General features: G+C 43.9%; 1 protein-coding gene across 2 annotated transcripts; it reads left to right on the top strand.

Moving 5' to 3' along the window:
- On the top strand, positions 1-7,835 carry CIART (circadian associated repressor of transcription). Of its 2 annotated transcripts, none has more exons than XM_060201755.1 (6): positions 1-145; positions 1,220-1,359; positions 1,528-1,603; positions 3,545-3,623; positions 3,737-3,848; positions 7,196-7,835. In XM_060201755.1, the coding sequence occupies exons 2-6, from the start codon at positions 1,258-1,260 to the stop codon at positions 7,703-7,705; spliced, it is 879 nt and encodes a 292-aa protein (XP_060057738.1). In that variant the 5' UTR covers positions 1-145; positions 1,220-1,257; the 3' UTR covers positions 7,706-7,835. The 2 variants fall into 2 exon arrangements, with proteins under 2 accessions (XP_060057738.1, XP_007531648.1); XM_007531586.3 differs by having other exon boundaries at positions 41-145; positions 931-1,359.
- Positions 7,836-11,231: the final 3,396 nt, after the last annotated feature.

The following is an 11,231-nucleotide window of genomic DNA, read 5'->3' as shown; positions in this document are numbered from 1 at the left end:
TCTGTGTACGCAGGGTGAAGGCACGTGCAGAGCCGCACGTGTCTGGGAGGGGGAAGAGGCGGGACCCACTTGGGAGGGAGGCGGAGGTGGGGAGCCGGCTGAGTCTGAGAGCTGGAGACAACCTGGTCTGAGCCTGGAGACGCAGGTAAGGAGACTGAGCTATCCCAGGGATCCGAGCCCCAGCGGAAGGGAGTGGGTTCAGGGACTTGGTTTGGGGAGGAATCGAATTACGTGATAGGCGCCACCAAGGGGTGTAGGACTCCGGGGTCTTGATCCAAAAGGTTGGGAAGGTGCAGGAAAGCTGGGTTTGGGGCGGGGGGAGGTAGTGGAGAGTGGTCGCTACGTAGGTATGTGTATCGGAGATTTATCGCTGTCTTCACTGGTGTCGTGACCTCAGGTAAAGAGGTTAGCAGGGGGACCAGGATGGGAGCAGACCCAGCGAAACGGGTTTCAGGAACGGTGTAAACTCTGATATTTACTATGAACAGAGGGAATATATAACCGTCTGTGTGACGCGATGAGCTGCGGAGACTAGAGAGACACTCCAGGTTCTTTTTTTAAAAAAATTTTTTTAAATATTTTATTTATCTTATTTTAATGAGGAAGAGTAGATACAGAGGGAAAGATAACAAGAGAGAGGAAGAGACCAGAACACTACTCAGTTCTGGCTTATGGTGGTGCTGAGGATTGAGCCTGGGCCCTCAGAGCCTCCGGCATGAAAGGCTATTGCAGAACCATTATTCTGTCTCCCCAACCCACAGTCCAGGTTTTAATGGAGGTGGGGAGATGACTTTCCTTGTTGTCTCTGAGACAGGTAACATTGGGGAGGGAAAGAAGACTTATAACCCAATACAGTAGCCACCCCCAGTCTCCCAGTCCGTTCCTTGATCCTTACGTTCTGGTTTCAAATTCCCTTGCTTTGCTCTTCAGTTGCAGGTTCCGATCTTTGGGTACTTCAGGAGCTGCTCTCCAGCCCCTGCTTCTGAACCTATGGATTCTCCATCTAGTATTTCTTCCTACTCTTCCTACTCTCTCCCTTCCTCTTTTTCCATCTCTCCGGTAAACAGTGACTGTGGCTTCCCCTCCGATAGTGATGGGGAAGAAAAAAGGGTCTTTGGCCCCAAGCCAGACACTGTTGAGCAGAGGGGAGGTTCTAGGCCCAGCTCAGGGCCTATCCGCTGCAGGCATCGGCCCAAGGTTTCCACTAATCAACACACAGCATCTCACTCGGAACAGCAGCGGGGATTAACTTCTCCTATGGCAGGATCTGGGGTCAAAAGATCAAGAGATGATGAATTGGAGACCAATCTAAATACCCAGGGTTGTACCACAGAAGGAGACCTGCTCTTTGCTCAGAAGGTAAGAGGAGGAGAAAGGAGACACTACTGGAGTGACTGAGCACCCAACTTGTTGGGAAGGGTCCCATGAAGATACTACTGCTTCCCAGATTTGAAAGTGGAGGAAGTAGCAGTTCTGATATGGGCAATTTTTGTTTTTCTTATTAGCCTTTGTCCTGTTTTTCTGCAGTGTAAAGAGCTCCAAGGATTCATACGTCCCCTCACAGACCTTCTGAATGGACTAAAGATGGGCCGCTTTGAGAGAGGTATTTATTTGTTTAGTTGCACTCATTTGGGCTATTTTATTTTATTATTGGATAGAGACAAAGAGAAATTGAAACGGGAGGGGGAGAGAGACAGAGACAGAGAGACACCTGCAGCCCTGCTTCACCACTTGTGAAGCTATCCCCCTGCAGGTGGGGACCAGGAGCTTGAGCCCAGGTCCTTGTGCACTGTAATATGTGCACTTAACCAGGTGCACCATGGCCTAGCCTGAGGGGCTAGTTCTCCCCCCCTTGTCTCCTCTCTCTTTAAAGAATTATCTTATTTAGTATATAACACATGAGAAAAAGTGTTTCCTATAAGGCAAAGAGAAGTGGGAAGAAAGAGGTAACCTAGAGCACCACTCTACCTCATGCAGTGCTGGGGATCAAACTGAGAACCTCAGACATGAAGGTCCATGCTCTACCAATTGAGGTATTGCCCCAGCCACATCATCATTATTATTATTTGCCAGAGCACCACTCAGCTCTGGCTGTTTGGTGGTGCAGGGGGTCAAATCTAGGACCTTGCTTATACAATTCTGTGTTCTATCTTCCAGCTCAATTACATTTTTATTTATTTATATTTACTTATTTTTGTTATTAGAATTACCACTGGAGCTTGGTGCCTGTATAACTCCATTGCTCTTGGCTCCAAGTTTTTAAAATAGAGAGTGAGAGACAGATAAAGGGTGTGGGTCATCACCAGGCAGTTAACTATTACAGACCACCTGCCTATACTTTGCCTTAGTAAATATGTCAGCTAATGACCACAGTGTAAACACCTGGGTCAAACCATAGTACTTGTCTGACAGAAATTTATCAAAATACCACTGACCACTGCATTTTTATTGTGTATGTGTGGGTATGCTGGAGGTGGACCAGTGGTACTTGAATGAGTCATAAAATAAAGATATTTATCATAAATTAAAAAAAAAAAAAAGTGTGGGTGACAGCACTACTCCACCCTTGTAAAGCTTCCCCAATCATGCACATGCTATATGGTGCTCAGGGGCTCAAACCTGTGTCCTCCTGGCATGGTAAAGTGTGCACTGTTCTAGATAAGCTGTCTCCCAGAACTTTTTTTTAAAATATTTATTTCCTTTTGTTGTCCTTGTTGTTTTATTGTTGTAGTTATTATTGTTGTTGTTATGTATGTCATTGTTGTTGGATAGGACAGAGAGAAATGAAGAGAGGAGGGGAAGACAGAGGAGGAGAGGAAGACAGACACCTGCAGACCTGCTTCACCAACTGTGAAGTGACCCCCCTGCAGGTGGGGAGCCAGGGGTTCAAACCAGGATCCTTAAATGGGTTCTTGCGCTTTGTGCCACCTGTGCTTAACCCACTGCAGTACCGCCCAACTCCCACTTTTTTTTTTTTTTTTTTTAACCAGAACATTGCTTAGGTCTGGCTTATGGTGGTGTGTGGGATTGAACCTAGGACTTTGGAGCCTCAGGCATGAGAGTCTCTTTGCATAACCATTATGCTATCTAACCCCACTCTTTTTTATTTTACAAATACCTTTTAAATTATTTATTTTATTATTTATTTGCCACCAGAGTTATCCCTGGGTCTTAGTGCCTGCAAGATGACTCTGCCAATTCTGGGAGCCATTTTTTTCTTTTCTTTATGGGTGAAACAGTGAGAGGGGAGGAGAGACACCTGCAGCATTGCTCTGCCACTCATGCATGAAGCTTCCCCTTTGCAGGTGGGGATCAAGGGCTTGAACATGAGTCTTCCTATGTAGGTTCTACAGGATGTATCACCACTTCTCTACCCTACATTTAAATGTGTTTTTCTCTTACGTCTTTGTGTGTAATATGCCCTTTTTGCTTCTGTGGTTTAATTGCTTTTGGTGAATCAATTTTAGTTCTTCCCTTTCTTTATTTTACTATCAATAAATGCTTAATCCTAAGTCTTTTTCTCTTTCTCTCTCCTCAACCCCAGGCTTGAGCAGTTTCCAGCAGAGTGTGGCAATGGACAGAATCCAGCGTATTATAGGTATTCTGCAGAAGCCCCAGATGGGGTAAGTCCCCCTGGTTCTTGACTCACTGTTTATAAAAAAAGGACATTGTCTCTGATCCTATCGCATTGCTTTTTGCTCTCTTCATAGCTTTTTTCATAATGTCTTTTTCACAGGAAGCGTTACCTAGGAACCCTGCTTCAGGTAGAAGGGATGTTAAAGACCTGGTTTCCTCATATTACCACCCAGAAGTCACCACTGAGTAGTAGAAAACATCAGCTGACTAAGGTAAGAGCTTATAGACCTGGAGGAGAGGTGGGAAAGAGACCAAGGAAATGAAGTACACATGCAGAAATGGGGTTTCCTCTCCCAGTGGCTTTTGGGTCATGTTCTCTTTCTAGCAGTTGCATTTTCAGGAAGAGAATGGCTAAGCTTCCTTCATTTTATTTCCTTCTTTATAAAATATTTTGATAGGACAGAGAGAAACTGAGAAGGAAGGGGTTTAAAGAGAGAAAGGGAGAGAGAAAGAGAGACAGAAACACCTACAGCAGTGCTTCACTGCTTATAAAGCTTACCCCCTGCAGGTGGGGACTGGGGGCTTGAATAGGAACTTGTACACTTCACCAGGTGTGCCACCACCCAGCCCTATATTTATTTATTTATTTACTTATTTAATCCTCACCAGAGCTTCACTGTTCCCAGGTGACTTTTTCAGAGAAAGACTGAACTAGAGAGAGAAGGGGAAAGACACCACAGCACTGAAACTTCCCTCAGGGTCCTGGGACACGTTTGAATCTGGGTCATGCACATGATAAAGCAGGTGTACTATCCTGAGAGACTGTCTTGCTGGTCAAAATTCCTTCATATTTTTGGCTCCTACATATTTTTTTTTTGTTTGTGTGTGTTTGGAAGAACTCTCAGACATTAAATCTTGCCCCTTGTGTTGGAGCCAATTTGTTTTCATAGATACAGAAGGTGTTTACATTGGTCAAATGATTCAGGCAGAAGGATGTCTTAGCATCTCTGCAAATTCTTTCTCCTCTGCTACCCTCAAGACTAATTTATTTTCTGTCTTGTCTGGCAGAATTTACTACTCTTGGCTGTCTGTTTTCAGATTAAAAAAGGGAAATGTAGTCAGAAGAGGGAAAGATACCATAGCACCAAAGCTTTCCCCCATGTAGTGGAGGCCAGGCTCAAACCTGGGCCAGACTTATGACAAAAGAGATGCATGATCCAGGTGAGATATTCTGCCTGTCCACCAAGACTTTTTCTTGATTATGAATGAGAGCACCAGAGCATCACTGTGGCTTTGGGGACACGTCATGCTTGTAAACCTGCATGCTACTGTTGTACCATCTCCTGGGTGACTCAGAGACTTTTTGAGACTCCCCCCTCATTTTACTTTTGCCCAAATATCTATGTGTATAAACTCTCCAGAAGTATGATTTTCTTTTTTCTTTTTCTTTTTTTTTTAATATTTATTTATTTTCCATTTTGTTGCCCTTGTTGTTTAACATTGTTGTGGTTATTGATGTCGTTGTTGTTGGATAGGACAGAGAGAAATGGAGAGAGGAGGGGAAGACAGAGAGGCAGAGAGAAAGAGACACCTGCAGACCTGCTTCACCGCTTGCGAAGTGACTCCTCTGCAGGTGGAGAACCGGGGGTCAAACAGGGATCCTCACGCCAGTCCTTGTGCTTTGCGTCACATGTGCTTAACCCACTGCGCCACCACCGGACTCCCCAGAAGTATGATTTTCAAATGTGGAACATAAAAAAAATTAAGTTTACTTAGGTAATCCATAGTGGTCTGGGAGGTGGCACAATTGGACTCTCAACCCTAGGTCCTGAGTTCATTCCCCGGCAGCACATGTACCAGAGTGATGTCTGATTCTCTCTCTCCTATCTTTCTCATGAATAAATAAATAAATAAAATATTTTTTTAAAAAGAGGTAATCCATAAAAGGAAATTTAGGGGAGTCGGGCAGTAGCGCAGTGGGTTAAGCACAGGTGGCTCCAAGTGCAAGGACCAGCGTAAGGATCCCAGTTCAAGCCCCCGGCTCCTCACCTGCAAGGGAGTCACTTCACAAGTGGTGAAGCAGGTCTGCAGATGTCTATCTTTCTCTCCCCCTCTCTGTCTTCCCCCTCTCTATTTCTCTCTGTCCTATCCAACAACAACATCATCAACAACAGTAACTACAACAACAACACAACAAGGGTAACAAAAGGGAATAAATAAATAATAACTAAAGGGACAGCAAAATAGCTCACCTAGATAACTGCACCTGGTTGGCTAATGCACATGCCCAGGTTCAAGCCTGACCTTCACTGCATTTGAAGACATTTGGGTGCTATGGAGTCCTTCAAGAATCAGAGTCCTGGGGCCAGGTGGTGGCGCACTTGGTTAAGCGTGTACATTACAGTGCGCAAGGATCCAAGTTCAAGCCCCTGGTCCCCACCTGCAGGGGGAAAGCTTCACAAGTGGTGAAGCAGGGCTGCAGGTGTCTCTCTGTCTCTCTTCCTCTCTATCTTCTCTCAATTTCTCTCTGTCTCTATACAATAATAAATAAAGCATTTTTAAAAAGTACAAAAAAAAAAAAAAGAATCAGTCTTTTGGGGTAGAGGTAGATAGCATAATTGTTATGCAAAAAGACTCTCATGCCTGAGGCTTCAAGGTCCCAGGTTCAATCAACGCACCACCATAAGCCAGAGCTGAGCAGTACTCTGCTAAGAAAAAAAAAAGAGAGAGAGAGAGACCGTCTTTTTTTAGGGTTGGGGGGATAGTATAGTGGTTGTGCAAATGTCTTTCATGCCTGAGACTCTGAGGTCCTCGACTCAGTCCCAGACACCACTATAAGCCAGGGTTAAGTAGTGCTGGTAAAAAAATAATGATAATAACTTTTGCATAACAGTATGCTATCTCCTCAGTCCAATTTACTAAAATAATAGCCTGACAAGAAATTACTTATTATTATTTTAACAAGAAACTACTTATAACATTAAAACAAGATAAGTTTGGGTCTGGGTGGTGGTGCATCTGGTTGAGAGCACATTATAATATGAAAAGGACCTATGTTTGAGCCTCCAGTCCCCCACCTGCAGGGGGAAAGCTTTGCAAGTGATGAAGCAGTATTGCAGGTGTCTTTCTGTCTCCCTCTCTATCTCCTCCTTTCCTCTCAATTTCTGGCTATCCAATAAATAAAGATAACAAAAAAATGTTTAAAAAGATAGGTTTGCATTGCTGAGTTTCTAAGAAAAGCAGAGGTAAGGGAGTCAGGCAGCAGCGCAGCAGGTTAAGCGCAGGTGGTGCTAAGCGCAAGGACCGGCATAAGGGTCTTGCTTCAAGCCCCCGGCTCCCCACCTGCAGGGGAGTCGCTTCACAGGCAGTGAAGCATGTCTACAGGTGTCTTTCTCTCCCCCCTCTGTCTTCCCCTCCTCTCTCCATTTCTCTCTGTCCTATCCAACAACGATGACATCAACAACAACAATAATAACTACAACAATAAAACAGCAAGGGTAACAAAAGGGAGTAAATAAATAAAAAAATTTAAAAGAAAGAAAGAAAAGCAGAGGTAAAAGGAAGCTGGTGAAGTTTGTAGCTTTCTCACATAATTTTTCTTTTTGCTTCTGCCCCTTAGCATTTCCCCAGCCGCCAGAACTACTCTGCTGCTTCCTTTCCTTCACCTCCTGCGGAAAAGACAGACCAGACACCACTAGAACGTTTAGTCTTAAAATCAAAGCAGCCTTGGACCCTCACCGAGTGGCCAGCTATGAACCTCACTTGGATCCATAGCACTCCAATCTGCAACCCCCCTTTCGGTGTCCCCGGTACAATCTCTGTAAACCATGGCCCTTTGGCCACTGGAACCAGCATTGGTGTCATCCTTTTCCTCCAGCATGGAACACCACTTCTTGCACACTCTGCTCCTGCCACTCCAGTTCCTCCTGCCGCAGCATCTCCTGCTACCCTTGGTGATCTTAAAGAACTGTCAGGAGAGGGACCTCGGTGCCACAGTTTGCCAGTAACTCTACCATCAGACTGGAATTGTCCTCTCTCCCCTCCTGGGACACTCTCCAAAACCAGGGCACATCTAGAGCAGAGAAGCCATCCTGCAGTTGCTCCAGATGTCCAGTTTCTCAACCAATAGTCCAGGATTTGAGACTGTACTTTCTAATTTGTGTGAATATCTCTCTCTCCCTCTATCTCTGTCTTACTTTTAGTGTGTACATTTGTGTTGGACAGAAATCCTTTCTAATTAAAGAAATTTTATACCTAAATTGTTTGTTTGGGGGAATTGAAGCTTGCTGCTTTAAATAATAATGTGTATACCCCTAGCTTCAAAGAAGAAATAGGAATATTTATGAACATACACCCACTAAATTAGAAGTCTGAATAGGCAGCCGAGTAGTGGAATACCTGGTAAAGTGCACGTTACCATAGGCAAGGACCTAGATTCAAGTCCACAGTCCCCACCTACAGGGGGGAAACGATGAGTGGTGAAGGAGAACTGCAAGTCTCTCTCTTTCCTTCTCTCTTTCTCTGTGCCTATCAAAAATAAAAAAAGATAGGGGGAAGGAGGGGAATGACCACCAAGGGAGGTGGAGTCCTCATTCAGGCACTAAATCTAGGCAACAAAACAAACCCTAATGGCAACAAAATAAAATTTAGAAGTTTGGATGGGACAATATAAATCCTGTGAGAAAGGAAAATAGATCCTCTGCTGCTGTTTCCCTAGGAAACACCCATGGGGCAAGTACAGGGTTCAGAGCTGGGTTTGTTTTTTCATTCAGGCTCCAAGGTTACTAGTACCTTTCCCTCTGTATCTCTCACTGGCCCAGACTAGCAGGTTCTTCTGCTCTGGGAGAGTTCTTTATTTTGACTGGAGCTGTTGATGCTTGTGGATAAATGCATCTATAATCTACCAGAGCCAGATTAACCTCAGTGGGTGCCAATTTCAAAGAAGAAGGGACACTCTGAGACTGTCAAAATGGGAACCCCCCTGAAACACTGGCTTCATTCTTATTAAAACAAATAATAAATCTGTAGCTACTAAATGCTTGCTAGACTAAGCAAGTTACCCAGAGTTATCAGGAGATACAGTGAAGTTTGTGAATGTTTTGATATCTACACATATACATTATTCCTTCCAATTTGCCCCAGTTTCCATCAAAAATGTTCTTTGCCACCCTAAGCCTTGGCGGTGGGGACTGCTCAGTTATTTGAGCTACTACTTACTGTTTCTTACCATGCTTAAGGCAAGTTATAGATCTTTCCCCTATTCCTCAAGTCCTCTGATCTCAATGAATAGTTGTCTCCTTTTATTTCAGAGAACATGGCATCCTTTCTTTTTCTTTTTCTTTTTTTTTGCCTCCAGGGTCATTGCTGGGGTTCAGTGCCTGCACCATGAATCCACTGCTCCTGGAGGTCATTTTTTTTCCCCTTTTTGTTGCCATTGTTGTTGTAGCCTTGTTGTGGTTATTATTGTTGTTGTTGATGTTGCTCGTTGCTGGCCCGACCCCCCCCCCCCCTGCCCCACGGCATCCTTTCTAAGACAAACCTCTCCACTTATGCTTTTGATTACCTCTCACCTATGGAACTTTGGCTGTATCATTTATCCTCAATCATTTGTCATATCTGTTAATTGATTGTATATTATCTCTACAAATAATAGCTACCTATTTCCCCTACAATTGTGCTCAGGTCTTTCCTTTTTTTTTTTTTTTTTTTTTGAGACAGCTTTCTTTTTAACATTTTTATTTATTTTTGTCATAGTCAGGGCTCTACTGTTTCTTTCTAGCTGACTTCAGATAAAGACAGAGGAAGTTCTGAAGTTTCCTTTAATGTTATGGGGTCTGGCTTGAACCAGGATCACACTTGGAAATATCTCCTGATGGGGGGTGTCAGATGATTGCTCATCCAGTAGAGCTCAAGGACCTGTGATCTAGTCCCTGATCCTCACCTGCAGGGCAGAAGCTTCAGGAGTGGAGCAGTGCTACAGGTATCTCTCCTACTTCCCAATATCTCTCTCCCCTTTATAAAAATAGAAAAAAAAACATGATAAAATTTGAAGATGACAGAACCATACTCTTTGACTCCTTTTAACCAATTCTTAGCCTTTTGCAACCTGGTGTCAGTTGCTATCACTTTGCTGCACCTTCCTATGTCACCTAGGATTCAGAACGTCAGTTTTATAATGTAGTTACAAACCCATTCTGGAGCTAGATCCAGGGGTCTTGATAAAGCCTGTGTCTACATGTGCTCTGTATAATCTGACACTCTTGATACAGCTTGTTGAAACTCTCCTCTCTTGGATCCCATGACAGCACATTATCCTAATTCTCCTCTTACCTACCTGGCAGCAACTTCTAGATCTTTTAATGGCCCCACTTGTACCCACACCAGAATGTGGGTGTTCTCTAGGCTCAGTTCTTGACCCCTTACTCTTCTCTGACCACATTCTTTCACTTAAAGCTTTCATCTTCTGTCATGTCTTTATTGTTCTAGTTTAGAAAAATGCTTAAATTTAATCTCCAATCACAATCTTTTCCTTGAGATGACATACTAAATGTTAAATTCTGCTGTATAGCTCTAGATAAATTACACTGAAAATTTCAGAACCAAGAGGTAACCTTTGTATTTCATTTCAACCCACTCATTTTATAAATGAGGAAACTTGGGCGGCATGTGTAAGACAACACAATATGTGGGACTCTTGATTTCCAAGCTGGTGCTTTCTTCCAGTGCTCACCTATGAAAACGCTATCTTTGGGCTAGGGAGAAAGCATAAAGGTCATGCAAAAAGACTTTCAAGCCTGAGACACCAAATGTCCATAGTTCAATTCCCAGCACCACCAACCACCATAAGCCAGAGCTGAGCAGAGCTCTGGAAAATGACAAAAGAAGAAAATAATAATAATAATACACTTATATGTATTATCTTTGATACTTTTTTTTTGGTCTGTGCAGGGGCTGCACAGCTCTAGGCTGCTCCAGACAGTGAGCAAGGGGGGCCGGATGATGGCACACCTGGTTGAACACACACATTATGGTGCACAAGGACCCAAGTTCAAGCCCCATTCTGCAGGGGGGAAGATTCAAAGTGGTGAAGCAGAACTGCAGGTGTCTCTGTCTCTCTCCCTCTCTATCTCCCCCCTTCTCTCTCAATTTCTGAATGTCTCTATCCAATAAATAAAGATACTAAAAAACTTTTTTAAAAAGTGAGACACGGTCAAAGAAAGCACTGAAGCTACCAGTGCAGCGAGGATCAGGCTAGAACCTGGGTACAGTGTGTGGCAGAAGAGGACCTCTCCCAGGTGAGCTATCTTGCTGGCCCTAAAAGATTTATGTTTTACATGCTTTTTAAAATTTTAACCAGAACACTGCTTTATGCTAGTGTGGGGGACTGAATCTGGGACCTTGAAGCCTCAGGAATGAGAGTCTCTTCGCATAACCTTTATGCTATCTCCCCTACCCCAAGACCTATGTATTTGATAAGATCAGGACACTGCTCCAATTGACAGTGCTAGGGATTGCACCCCGGCGCCTCATGCATGCATGCCCTGTGCTCTACCCTGCCCAGCTCGTTTCCTGTTTCCTTTGTGTTTTGAGTAGATGAGGGCTGGGAGGATGTCTTTCATCTGAAAAGCAGATCCCAAAGAATCTCCTCTGTGAAG

This window comes from Erinaceus europaeus, chromosome 11, assembly GCF_950295315.1.
Source record: "Erinaceus europaeus chromosome 11, mEriEur2.1, whole genome shotgun sequence".
NCBI lineage: Eukaryota > Metazoa > Chordata > Mammalia > Eulipotyphla > Erinaceidae > Erinaceus > Erinaceus europaeus.
Note: the sequence above shows the minus strand (reverse complement) of the source record. Positions and strands in the feature narration are given on the sequence as shown.

What these genes read in the sequence shown, in the direction of transcription:
- CIART (XM_007531586.3), top strand. Translation starts at nt 991, where the DNA reads ATGGATTCTCCATCTAGTATTTCTTCCTACTCTTCCTACTCTCTCCCT. An exon ending in GATGGGCCGCTTTGAGAGAG is followed by an intron (nt 1,604 to 3,544) that starts GTATTTATTTGT and finishes CCTCAACCCCAG; the next exon opens with GCTTGAGCAGTTTCCAGCAG. An exon ending in GAAAACATCAGCTGACTAAG is followed by an intron (nt 3,849 to 7,195) that starts GTAAGAGCTTAT and finishes TCTGCCCCTTAG; the next exon opens with CATTTCCCCAGCCGCCAGAA.